Source organism: Antrostomus carolinensis, unplaced genomic scaffold (genome assembly GCF_000700745.2).
Source record: "Antrostomus carolinensis isolate BGI_N321 unplaced genomic scaffold, ASM70074v2 scaffold29473, whole genome shotgun sequence".
Lineage (NCBI taxonomy): Eukaryota > Metazoa > Chordata > Aves > Caprimulgiformes > Caprimulgidae > Antrostomus > Antrostomus carolinensis.
Window position 1 is genome coordinate 1 of NW_010307725.1, and position 13,831 is coordinate 13,831.

Genomic DNA, 13,831 nt, shown 5'->3' on the forward strand with positions numbered 1-13,831 from the left:
TATCTATCTCCCCATTTCTGCGTGTTACTGTAGCTTCATTCAGTTGCTCCGTCTTAGTTCGCTGAAGAGTCCCACCGATCGAGGGTCTTTTGAAGACTTTAGACGGGTTTAATTTGTTTTTGTTTTTTTTTTCATTCAGGAACAAAGAACTTGCAGTGTTATTTGCAGAAATAATTTATTAAAGGGCATGCAACCTTATTTATATAAAACCAGGACGCTAGTGCATGTCAAAGTCACATCAGTGGCTACAGCAGAAAATAGTCTGTTGCAGGAATCTGTTTTTCGCTGGCATGGGATGGATTAAAAGATTTACCGAATCCTGCCCAGTGCTAATTTCTGTGGTTCTGTTCGCTACCTTACGTGTAATCCTTTGACGTAGAAAAGAAAAATGAAAATGTTCTGTGTCGTGAGTTCTGTGCAGTTCAGAGAAGAACAGAATCAGCTTTGTCAAGCCCGTACTTTAAAAGCTACTTTACTTGGATTTTGTGAGTTGTGTGTGTGCGTGCAGGGGAAGGGGTGTCCTCTAATTTTATTTTTTAGAGATCTTAACAGTAAGAGTACCTATTTTGTAATAGCTGAGGTTGTTTCGTTATTTTTAAATCTGCAGGTTGCAATAAAAATAATAGACAAAACAAGGTTAGACCCAAGCAATCTGGAGAAGATTTATAGAGAAGTTCAGATAATGAAGCTTTTGAACCATCCCCACATTATCAAGCTATATCAGGTAAGAGGTCAGCTTTGAAGTGCAGCACGGAGATTAGATATGTGCGTGCTCTTCTCTTGCACATGATTTTACATCAAATATTTGCAGAGAGAATGCATATTGAAATATTTTTTGAAAAATGCTTAAAATAAACTGGGTTTTTTTAAGTCATTCATCATCCTTTGAACAAGATTCTGGTACATTAGACAGCTTTTTGACAAAATGCACTGTAAAATTTACAATTAAAACCAGGCTGAAGTTTGTTTCAGATCAAGGAACTGATTATCTGAACTTTTGTGATTAACTTGCCTTTCCTCACTCCTCTGCTTTTCCAGTTTAGAGGACTGGAACTTCTTACGTGCCTTTGATAGGAGGAAGACACAAACTCATGCAGGATAGCAGAGGAGAAAGTGCAAAAGTTGAGTTTGCCATAAGTGGAAGGGATTTAAAATCAATGACAGTTAAACCAAATCAATCTAAGTAGAAATCTAATCTAAGAGTTAGAATTCTAATCTTAAGTAGAAAATAAAAAGCCAGTAAATGTTGGTATCATAGAATATGTCGGGAAATGACCTGTTTGGTTATTCTGTTCCAGTGTGCATAGTCTTGAACGTGAATTTTAAGTATCTTTGCGCTTGTAGTGTTTCACCACATTGATTTGGGTTTAGATTTGTTCAGTTTTTGCACTGATGGGTTCTTTTTAACAGTAAGAACAAATTAACGTGTGGGGCAGAAAACAGGATCACATCTGTCTAGTGAGCAAGGACTGCTTTGCAAATTCTGAATATTCAATCTAATTAGCATTTGGTGTAAGTTCCTCTTAATCATCTTAAATAGTGCCCTGTGGATTTAGGAAGAAGATGAGGTATCACAGTCTGTCTGGACCTGTCTATATGGGCAGGGGGGAGGGAGGAATAGATGGATGAAGCAGCAGGTCTGAAAGTCCGTGTGCAGTAGTAAACACTATTATCAGCTGCAATCTTACCGTTGGGTTTGTTAGCTTAAAAAAAAAAAAAAAAAAGGAAGTTTAATTAATATGTGAGGCTGAAGAGCCAGTAAGGCAGGTGCTTAGGCAAGGCATTATTTATTTTTAAAGACCTTGACACACATGAAGTGCTTGATATTTATAGTATTAACCATCATAACAAGAATTATTCTGTGTTAACATCTGACGTCATTGTTGCCCATGGGGCAGCACAGGGTATACAGAAACATTCGAGCAGTTTGGTTGATTTCATTTCAGTGGAATGATGTGGGTGAAAATACTATTTCGAAGCTTTTAGAAAAGCAGGTTAAATTCCATCTAGTTGAACCACTTCACTTGATGGAGCAGGTGACGTTGGTAGTGGACCATAATTTCTCTTCAGTGAAGTTTTCTTTTCTTTGTTGTTGTAACTGATGCTTTACCTGTTTGGTGGAGACTGAGAAGCAGGGATGGAATTAGATGACATACCAGTGTAGGGTGTGTGTTCTTGTATTATTTCATCATTGTTTTAGTTTCAGCACAGCGTCTTGATTTCATCCAGCTGGCAACTTTCCCAGAACACTTTCCTTCAGTTTTTTAAACTGGGAACCTCTCTTGCTTTGCTCGCTGTTTGTTTATTTTCATTTAGTGTCTGTGTGTACTTGTAGTGAGGGCAGGACAAGAGTCTTCCCGAAAGGTTACATGTTAGGAGCCTAGAAGTTTCAGCCTTTGAAGTAGTAGTGACACCTTTTTGATTGTTAACCTGTTGTCAGCCTTCTATTTCCAAAACAAAATATCTGCTCCTTGAGAGTCCAGTTCCAGGGAAATATTGTATTTTAAAATCTGAAATGCAAAATTTGAAAGATGTACCATAGTAACTGAAGATTAATTTGGAAATATTCAGCATTTCTCAGTCAGTTTGGTTTTTAGGTTTTTTTGTTTGTTTTGTTTTGTTTTTGTTTTTTTCCTCCAAAGGAAAAAAATTTCAAACATCAAAGGTAATTGATACAAGATTGAGAGGTGAACTCTGGGCAATGTGTTGACAGTTGTTGATGTATGTCAAGCAGTCGTTACACAAACAGCAACCTATTGTCACTTGCATGGGAGGCTTGCCATGTCCCCAGCCAGCACCAGATGAGCATGGTGTATTTGATACTACTTCTTGATTTGTCCAAGTCACAACTTTCTCTCCTGATCTGAGTACCCACTAGCCTCGAAACAAAGATGACTTTATATAAACTTTAACTGTCTTTGCATGTTCAAAATATATCAAATGAATTGTAAACCTATATATGCGTTTTTTAACAAAAAAGGAATTCAGGGAAGTGTATGAAATTATTGAAATGCTTATCAGTTATCTTATGGAGATTAGGTGGCATGGTAACTGTGAGAAGAACAATGGCATGGGAAGCCATTATATATTGTAGGCACATAAGCATTGATCTGTTATCTCTTTCATTACCAGTTTGCTTGGAAAGAACACTGTGGTGCAAATTAGGTACCTTTACTGCCAGCTGCTGCATCAAATAAAGAATTGAACTGATATGTTTGAGAATACGCTTAGAAAAATGAAGGAAAGTACAGAGGCCTGCATTTTTTTAAGCATGTCCTCTTGTGTCTTCACAGGTAATGGAGACAAAGGATATGCTTTACATTGTTACTGAGTTTGCAAAGAATGGAGAAATGTTTGGTAAGTCCTCACTGCCGGAGCTAACAGTTTTTTAGATATAGAAACCATGGCCTTATTGTTGTCATTCCTGAGTAATATATATATGTATTCTGATGAAAAATCCAGGGTTGGTGTTGTCAGCTGTCAAACAGCGAGTGCAGCACCTGCAGGATTATGAAAAATCTCCTCCAGGTGTTTCTAAATCCGGTGTCTCTTTTATTTTGTCTTGCAGATCATCTGACCTCCAACGGGCACTTGAGTGAAAGCGAAGCACGGAAGAAGTTCTGGCAGATTCTTTCAGCGGTGGAATATTGTCACAGCCACCACATAGTGCACAGGGATCTCAAAACAGAGAACCTTCTGCTAGATGCCAACATGAATATCAAATTAGCAGGTAATAAGAAATGTGTAGTTACTCCATAAACAACATTAGGCATGTAGTCAAATTCAGTCTCCCTAGGATGATCCTATAAATACATTTATGGTAACTGAAAATAAAACCTGGAGTTTCATTCTCTGGAGACACTCAAAACCCACCTGGATGCATTCTTGTGTGACCTACTGTAGGTGTTCCTGCTCCAGCAGGGGGTTGGACTAGATGATCTTTTGAGGTCCCTTCCAATCCCTAACATTCTGTGATTCTGTTACTGAAATTTCTCTGAACGTATCCTCTGGACAAAAGAGAATAACTTCAGTTAATAGGCAGAGAACAAAACAATACATCTGCTCCCTTCTCTATTTTCTGCTACTTCTACTACACATATTGGTGTATGGTTAAGTGATGTCTTACCCCAGACTTTTACCTTAATTTCAGACTTTGGCTTTGGAAACTTCTACAAGTCGGGAGAGCCCCTCTCCACTTGGTGTGGAAGCCCACCTTATGCAGCTCCAGAAGTTTTTGAGGGCAAAGAATATGAAGGACCTCACCTTGATATATGGGTGAGCTTGATATTCCTTAGAAATCATGTTTCATACTCTGTGAGGGTCTATGGGCTCTCAAAATCATTGCTTCTACTGGAGTCACTGACGTGCGATGCTGTTTTCTATTGACAGAGCCTTGGGGTCGTGCTGTATGTCCTTGTCTGTGGTTCTCTGCCTTTCGATGGACCCAATTTACCAACTCTGAGGCAAAGAGTGCTGGAGGGGCGGTTCCGCATCCCTTACTTCATGTCCGAAGGTGCCTTTTTCAGATCCTTAATGTTAGAAAAGTGGCTACAAGTAAAGGAGTAGCTGTTCTGTTCCTTCTTGGGGCAATGACAGATGAGGCTGGTTTTGCAGTTGGCAATCACTTTATCTTTATAGATCCAGTAATTTCTGTAGGGCAGCGCTTCTAGTTGAGGGGCTGGTTGCACACATTTTCTTTCCTGGGATCTGCTTTATGCTGCATCTAAAAGGCTGTTGTTGCCTTTCTTAGAGTATCCCTATGGATTACAAAAATAGTTGACACCCTAGCTGGAGAAAGAATCACTCACAAAAGAGAGAAAACAGGATTTTAATGAGACTAGCCTGCAGTGCTGAGATGGGTGTAGTTCTCCTAAGATATTTTAACTATGCAGAAGGGATATATTTCATTGTGGCTATGCTGTCAAGGAGAGCAGAAATAGTGGGGCTTAACATTGTGTCTTGAACGCTCCAATAGCCTGGTGAGGAAAAAGGAACTGAAGAGTATTATCATCACCTCTGTCTGATTTGGATTTGAAAACAAATGAATGTGTCTCTGTCTTCAAGTGAAGAGTACCTTTTGGAGTCTGACCTTGATCGGTTATAGCCATGAACAGCTTTGATTCCCTGGCTATAAACAAATAAGCAGTATATATATGGACCAGGAACTTGTGTCTGATGGGGTTCTGTACTAAATTCTGACCTATTTTAAGTGGATGTCACATCATTAAACCTGCATCCACTCAAAACTAGCTCTCCTACAAGGTGCAAGGCCACCTGAAACCTGCCAGTGTCCAGTACAGCTTCATTTCCTGTAGTGACATGTTGCTTTTGTGAAACGTGCATGGACATCTCTTGTGCTGTTTTGAATGTCTGGTAATCAGATCAGGCATCAGCTGCTCAGAAACCTTGAATTCCTGTTTTCACAGACATCACACACTGTTGCTGGGAAAGTTTCTTAGCAGTGACCTGGGGCTGGGGCTGTTATTTTTACCCCTTGCTCATGAGTTTGTCTTTGTCATCCAGACTGTGAAACACTAATCCGACGGATGTTGGTTGTGGACCCAACCAAGCGAATAACCATTCCCCAAATAAAGCAGCACAAGTGGATGCAAGCTGACCCGTCTCTCCAGCAGCAGCAATCTTTGTCCTTTTCCATGCAAAACTACAACTCCAACCTGGGTGACTACAATGAGCAGGTCCTCGGGATCATGCAAACACTTGGCATCGACAGGCAGAGAACTGTTGAGGTGAGAAGTGCTTGCCCCTTAGACAGATCTTCGGTGACTGCCAGCATGCCAGTGGTGCAGTCACACGTGCCTCATTCAGTGACTAGCCTTGATCCAGCGTCACAGGGTAGTAACATCTTCACTGCCCTTCTGGCTTCTTATTTTTTGAGTGCACTGTTATGAGACCTTAGTGATGAGTTTTGGCTGCTTATATCCCAAGTTACCTGTAACTCAAGGGTCCTTTCAATGTCTTCTAGTCTCTACAAAACAGCAGCTACAACCATTTTGCTGCAATTTATTACCTGCTCTTGGAGCGCCTCAAGGAGTATCGGAGCAGCCAGGTGTTGAGTCGTCCAGCAACTGGCCGTCAGCAAAGGCCGAGGAGCTCCGAGATCAGCAGTGTTGAGGTAAGGAAGGGCTTTACTTACTGGGAAGCTGTGGCCATTGTCTCTCTTTTTTCTGCCTCTTGTCATGGGAACATACAAGATGGTAACTCTCAGGCTTCTGAAAACCAGTTCTGATGTTGGTGCCCTCTGATAGGGCACAGCCTGCTGTTCTTCAGCAGGAAACAGGAGGCTGATTGAATACTAATGGCCTGTTTCCTAAGACGTGACTGTGAGTCATGGTCCAAAGAATAGTCTGCCTCCAGTGCAAGTCAATAATGAGCCAGAAGATTAGGCTTCTCATGGAAATTTGCCCTCTTAGGCATGGATCGGTTACGCTTCTTTGTTACATACCCCATAGGATCCTCAGAAGTACTCCATGAGTCAGTTTGTGTGTTTTTCTGACATTCTTTTCCTCACCCCCACCACCTTTAAAGGGTGCTCTGGGTGCCTTTTCAAATTGTACTTCCAGTTAAATTGCCTAACTTAGGAGGAGTTTTGTGTTTGTGTTGGCATTGAGAGACTAGCTTTGTTAATTTTCATAGAAAGTACATGCAGAAGGCTTGCATGGAAGGTGGCTCTGGAATTCCTTGAGCCTCCAGTATCTGAAAAGTCATGTGGAACTGCAGTGTATGTGATGGCTTCTGTGCATCGCTCTTTCTCTCCAGATGCCTCAGGACAGTCTCACAAGTGAAACCCTGCGATCATCTCTGCTTTACCAGCAACCTCAGAACCTGATTCAGCCACCCTTGCAGGCAGAAATGGACTGTGACATGAGCAATCCATTACAGGTTGGTGTTCTCAGCTAAACTGTGTGTTACTTTTCTTTTTTTTTTTTTTTTTTTTCTTTTTTGTGTTCTGCCAATCCAAAACAACAGGAGCTGTGACTGTTGTTCTCTCCCTCCAATCTTTTATTTGGCATTGGGGCACGGTGTTGTAGTGGCTTCTCAAACAATATGCCTACTGAAGACATGCCATAGGGCTGCGAAGAGTATTAAAAGATGGTGCAGAAATAAGCAAAACGCCCCTCAGTCTGTGATCTGACGTGTTTTGCAGCCTGTGTTCTTTCCTGTGGATCCCAACTTCAATGGACTCTTCCGGAACCGCTCCATCTCCCCCAACAGCCTGCTGGAGACCACCATTAGTGAAGAAGTAAGGCAAGAGAAGGAGCTGGAAGATGAAATTAAGGCGTATGACCACCCCATCTGCATCCCTAGCAACACCAGCAGGAGGCACACACTGGCCGAAGTGACCACTCATTTCTATCAGCACGTCCCTCCATGTAAGTAAGTCTGGGGGAGATGAAGGGTGTCCGTAGTTAGAGGAAAAGAATGGAGAAGGAGTGCCATAGCAGACAAATGCCTGGGGAGTAGGTGCTGATTTTGCCTTGACTGGGATAGGAGAGCCCAGAAGAGAGGTCTGTACTCTGCCCTCCCTCCCCAGTTCTGTCTTCCTAGAAATAAGCACAGCCGTTAAGGGAGAGTCGTTGCACTGTTGCATTTCATCTAGATCACTTTAGAGGGGAGCATTCTCACAAGCAGGACGTTACCCTTCTCGGCTTGCTTCTGCTCTTGTACCAGGGGAGGTGGGGGCACCTGAATTGAAAAAGAAAAAATAATTTAAAAAGTCATCATGAACTATGTTTGGTATACATCCAGAACCTGTGAGCTAAACAAACAAGCAACATTGTTCACAAAACATTAATCCTGTGTCAGAGCTGTTGTGCTGGAGAAGCACTGTAGGGCTGATCCAGCATAGCCTGGTGATGCTGGAGTTGCTGGCAGAGCCCTGCCGGCTGGACGGGAGCCCAGACTTAGGTTAGTTGTTGATGACCCCTTGCTGGAGTCAAGCCCTGTGACAGCATGAGTTGCCGGACACCTTTTCAGCTCAAGGCTGCTTATTAGTGCCAGTGTAGGTGGGCAGAAGGCTCTGATGTAATGTTTGTTCCTTCCCCTACTCATCTTGGGAATGCTCTTTCTCTCCTTCCTTCCCCTCTGTAGGTATAGTCATTTCCTCTTCTGCAAGCCCCACAGAGGGAACTAGTTCAGACAGCTGCCTTACTTCATCTTCAAATGACAGCTCAGTGGCCCTGAGCAGCTGTTTGGCAGGTCAAGTAATGACGGGGAGCCCAGCCACAGCTAGGATGACGTCGCCCTTCCTAGCTTCCCAGTCTGACGCTCCGGTGTTACAAGCCCAGGGCTGCATGGGAGGTGCTTCTCTCCTGCCTGTCAGCTTCCAAGAAGGAAGGCGAGCATCTGATACCTCATTAACTCAAGGTAATGTCTTCCTTGCTTTATTGCCGGGGAATTGCGCCCTTCCAGCTGCCACTAAAAAATGTCAGCATGCAGGGATACTTGCTTGCCCATGTTAGTGTTACACTGAGGCCAGCTGCCTGGATGTTCTGCCTCTTGTATTTATGGTCCCTTGAGGGAGGGTCAGATGCCCTGAGGAAGGTGCCTAGATGAGGGGTTCTCTGGTACTGATTCAGCCTGCCCTTGAAGATATTTCTGCTGCTGTGAGTGGGATGGCAGGTTCTGCTTTCCTACTAAAATGCAGAGTGCGCAACATCTTGATTTCTCTCAGGTTTCTCCTTTGCTCCCTCTGTGTGTGTCCATCTACACAAGGGTGCAGCTGTCCCAAGCCCTGTTCTGTTACATAAATTTTGCCCTGACCATCAGGCAGAGGGGTGAACCTGAACGGAGGAGTCACGATCTCTTCTAGTGCAGTTCTCACGCAAATGAAGGCAGCTGCCCAGAAAGGCTGATCTGTAAAGTAGGCTCCTAGGCAAATACTAAGTAGGATTAAAGAGCTTTTTTTTTTCCCTCATGTCCCACAGGCTTGAAGGCTTTTAGGCAGCAGCTGCGGAAGAACGCTCGAGCCAAGGGATTTCTTGGTTTGAATAAAATCAAAGGCTTTGCTCGGCAGGTGTGTCAGTCCTCATCATCTCGGGCGGCACGGAGTGCCATGAGCCCTTTCCAACACACCCAGCCAAACACCTGCATGTACAGCAGCAGTGGGAGCAGCAGAGAGGGAAGAAGCCTCCTGGAGGAGGTGCTACAGCAGCAGAGGTGAGAAGCTGGCCAGGGCTTTTGCTGTTTTCCTTGGGGTTACTTTGGTTAGGGGCAAGCGAGGAGGAGTAAACACAGCAAAAGAGGTTGGGGAGTTTAGGTCACTGGGGATTCCTATCCTCCATCTTTGCTGTGTGGCAGCAGATAAACTGCTTGGCTTCCTTTGTGGCTTCCTGCACTGCCATACGTAACACAGGATGTGCAGTTCCACTTAAAAATCTCAACGTCCAAATATTTGGAGGTTGCTGAACTGAGAAGCAGCTTGGTACTCTGGGGGAAAACATTACTTCTCCCCATTGCAAGCTGTGTTTTTCTTTGTTAGTTTTGGGAATGATTTCTTTCCTCCTCTGCCTCCTCCTGTAATTTTCCCATGGCAAGGAAGTGAGACCTTGTAATTTGGAAAAGTTACAGCCCACAAAGGAGGCACAGTTCCAGTGGCCTCAAATGTCATGTGTGGTGGCACCTCTTCATTCCCATAGAAGCAAGATGGAAAATTGAGTTTCCGGTTTATCTGCACACTTTGTCTCTAGAACATCTATTATTAGCTGGCCAAATGGTGGCTAGATAAGGTGACTATCACCAGAAAGTTCTCTAACATGAGGAAAAACCCAGTGAAAACAGGTTGACCTGACATGATCAGCTTGCTTTAATTGTGCTGGCTGGGTAAGGAGAGGTTTGATAGAACAAAGGGGAAATTATGGTCAGGGGTGGGAGCGAGGAAGGAAGAATGCAAGTTAACCTCTTTCATCCTTGGATTTTGTTCAGAATGCTCCAGCTCCAGCATCACCAGCTACTCCAGACAGCTTGTCCCCAGACTTCTCAGACATCTGCAACAAATGGCATCCCCTCCTCTGATAGCATAGGTACCTGCAAAGCATCCAATTCTCTTCTGTTGTCAGAGCTACAAAGAGAGAACTCATTTGAGCTGGCCTTTGCTGGCAACAGCCAACTGCTCCAACCTCATTTCTTTGGTGTCAGCGTGTCACCGGTGTCCTCAGCAGCTCACCTTCTAGACACGCACCTGTACATCAGCGGCAACGTCTCTCCAGTTGGCACCACCTTCTCTCAGCAACAGAGTTTCTCTGCACAGTCTCCAAGCTATGACACTGTCACTCTGCAGCACGGGGATTGTGAGATGGAGGACCTGACTTCCAACCAGCTAGGGAAGTTTGTCCTAGTCAAATGAGAGCTCCGTCTGCTCTGGCTCACGCTGCTCTTGTTGCGAAGAAGAACTTTTCACCAGTGTTCCATGGCGTGTGTGGGTCCGTGGCTGGCTGGTGTCGTGTGGACGAGTGACTCTCAGAAGCAATAAATTTTGAAGTATGTGAAGAGGCTGTCTGGCTCAGAAAGCTAGCAACTTTATAGAACTGAAACAAGCAATATATATGTCTTTTTGCTTCTACTATTCTTGCACTGAACAAATATGAATAGAAACTGAATTTTTTAAAGGAAAAATAATGATGGGGAAGATGGGTGGGGCATTTGTGGGGACAGGGAGGGATGCGGTTGGGAAAGAACTCTTCGGTACTGTACTCAAGTCAGACCAATACAGCTCTGCTCTTATGCAAGATTAGCAGCTGTCAGTAGTGGTGACACAGCAGGGAGAGGCTTTTCAAAGAAGGGACCAGAGCCTCCCTTTTTCACAATATTCATTTATGGGTTTGTGAAGATGATTACCTCTTTTAAAGAAAATAAACAGCAAACCAGTGGCATGCAGCATTATGCATTCATAGAAGACAAAAATGGAAGCATTGCCATTTGTTGTTGCTTTTTGTTTTTGTTTTTCCTCCTGTTAACACTCGTTTTATTTAAAGGAACCAAATTCCCCATTCCAAACCTCCCAGATACTTATACTTTAAATGAAAACTGTGAACTTCTTGCTTGATACATCAGCTGGAAAAGCTTAAACCCCCTTCCCCCTTCTAATTAGTGCAGGTCATCTATTGAAAACGTATCCCTTGGTATCGGGATCTAAATTGCGTAACATCTGGTCTTTTGCAGCGGTGTTTGTTTGGAGGTGATGTGTGTGTGTGTATATACATACACACGTGCACACATGCATATATTTTGTCGGCCTAAATAATCTCTAGGAATCTTTTTATAAACACTAAGGTTTTTTTATATTCTTGCAGAGGCACTGAGGAGGGAAGCGTTAGTACCGGTGGGGTGATGGGAAGGCTTTTCTTTTTAAAAAGCCCTCCTGGAGGCTGCCTACAAAATTGCCTGAGGGGTATTTCTTAGTGCTGCACATTGTTATTTCCGCTGCTAATTATGTTTTTATGCATTTCATTATCAGGGTCCAAACAGAACTGACTCTTGGGGAAATGTGCAATATTGAGGTTATAATTATATACCGACAAAGACAAAAGGAATAGGCTAGAACAGAATTCTACTCTAACGGAGTACAGCTGTTTCTGAACAAAACTGTATTAAAAGTGAGTAAACCAGCACAATCTTTGGGTGTTTGTTTTTGGTTGGTTTGTTTTTGGCATATTAGCAAAATGAGGTTTTGGATTAGATAGGTGTTTTTTCGTATGGTTTTTAATGCTGTATATGTATATAAATAGGAAGCAGAAAACTATATAACACTAGTTATTTTTTATATTTTGTAATATGCTTATATTGTGTTTCTGGTAGAAACCCCACTCCTCTTCCAAGGCAGAGTGTGACTTCTGTTTGGTATCAACAGGAGTTATGCTTAAGTAGAAAGGGGAGAACAGACTGTGCTCCTACAGAAACAAGTCGGGTAGAGCTTGCAAACTTTGGAAGCAGGTGAGCAAACAGTGAGCCAGCTTGGCTGGGAGCTGCCATCTGAATGTCAGAAAATAGCTGTGTTCTGTCTAAATGCTTAAAGGACCCATCTCCCTAGTGTGACACGGGGTGCCTTCAAGTTACCTTGGCTTTGTGCAACCTGCAGTATTATGCATTTGCAAATAACACAGAAACCTGTTTTTTGTTTGTTTTATTTTTTAAAAAAAGAAAAAAGCCAAAGATCGACCAGGTTAATTGATGGGAGTAGGAAGGGTTGAAGATGTCGTGTGGCTCTGTCTGTGGCTCTCCATAAACGACCTCCTTATCTGTGTGTTGTATCTGTGTGTCCATACTGGTGCATCTCCAGCTTGCCACTGCTGCTACGTGGTCTGGAAGCTTCAAAGTGAGAGAAAATTGCTTGAGTTGAATTTCTGTTAATGAGTGGTGCCTTGCAGCAGAGAAAACACCAAAGTCTCATGCTCATTTGTAGTGGTTTTAAAACAGACAAGAAGAAATTAAAAAAAAAACCAAACAAACCCTAACTCAAAAAACAGATTGCATGGAGATGACTGGAGAGGAGGGCAAGAAGAAGCCAGCTCATCACAAGCAGCAACTTTGCCTTCAGTTTTGTAAGGGGTAGCATGCATACTTAAAACACAGAATTTCCTCTTCAATATTTCTTTTGTTTAATGCCATGGATCAAAAGGCCACAGATTCTTTTGTTTCCTGTCCTGAGCAATGACAAGCACTTTACTTTCATAGTATTTTTTTTTTTTCTTTTCCAATTGCTGTAGAACCTCTTTGGAATTACTGTTGGAGCAGAAAGAGGTCATTTTAAAAGTTTGGGTTTTTTTGTAGATACCTTGACAGTGCTGTTCTTCAGACTGCAATGCAATAGGGTATTTAAAGACACTACGTGATTGGTTTAATTGAGATGTATAGTTTATTTTTTATCATGACTGAACAATCATTTTATTTCTTATGTTAAAATGAGAGGTGTACACCAAAATGATTAGTCGATGTTGTTTTATTTAATATTTAAATAAAAAATGTTTTAAAATTGTTGTCCTGCAGATGACTCTGTGGAGTATTTTCTTCTGGTATATGCATACGCCTCGCGTAGTAAAGACTCATTTTAAAGCCTAAGTCCATAGGATGTTACTGACACTTTTTATTATATACTAAATGAAGAGGAATAGCGGGCTCACAAATCTGATAATGGGATATTGAGCCTTTCGCTGGCAGGCAATCTGTCTGAATCTAACCCAAGTCTGTAGTAATCGGGTTATGAAATCTGACACTAAGAGAGGTCTACGAAGTGAAAATGGTCAAGCCTGGTTTAGTCCTTACCAGATGAGCACTCCACCCGTGTCACCTTGATCTGAAAGAGGCCCCAGCCAGATTAGGGCAGTGATGGAAAAAGAGCTAAGGGGGAAAGAGAAGAGGGGGAGGGAGAGATTCCAGGGGTGGTGGCTTTTCCCCTCCTTTAAAGTATAGTTTGAGAATTAAATACTGGAAAGGTACCGAGGTTTGTGCTGCAGAGCTGCCTTTGCTGCAGGTGGGGATGCACCTCAGCTCCAGCAAGAGCAGTTGGGAGAGCACCCGAGGCGGCTGCCTGTGATCTGAGAGAGCGGCACTGAAGCTGGTGGAGATGTTACTTACCAAGCGTGTCCTGGGGTGGGAATGGCCAAAAGGAGGGGAAGGGGGGGAGCGGCGAGAAGGGAAAGGGCCGTGCCAGCGGGCAGTGCAGAAGGAGAGACCAGCCTGACCTGTGCTGCTTAGACTGTGGAACAAGATCCTCCGTCTCTTCCCCAGTTTTACTTCATCTGCTCTGAGAGACACTCATAGCCCAGGGCTGTCCTCTGCACAGCATGCACATAGGGTGCTCGCCACAGAAGGGTTT

The 13,831-nt window shown here is 43.2% G+C and overlaps 1 protein-coding gene across 1 annotated transcript; it reads left to right on the top strand.

Moving 5' to 3' along the window:
- The first annotated feature begins 609 nt into the window (after positions 1–609).
- LOC104523075 (serine/threonine-protein kinase SIK2) lies at positions 610–12,989 on the top strand. Its single transcript, XM_010165540.2, has 12 exons — positions 610–724; positions 3,294–3,357; positions 3,569–3,730; positions 4,151–4,275; positions 4,390–4,513; positions 5,524–5,747; positions 5,984–6,133; positions 6,778–6,900; positions 7,166–7,391; positions 8,110–8,385; positions 8,946–9,177; positions 9,943–12,989. Exons 1-12 carry the CDS (start codon positions 683–685, stop codon positions 10,361–10,363), a joined length of 2,169 nt encoding a protein of 722 aa, XP_010163842.2. The 5' UTR covers positions 610–682; the 3' UTR covers positions 10,364–12,989.
- Positions 12,990–13,831: the final 842 nt, after the last annotated feature.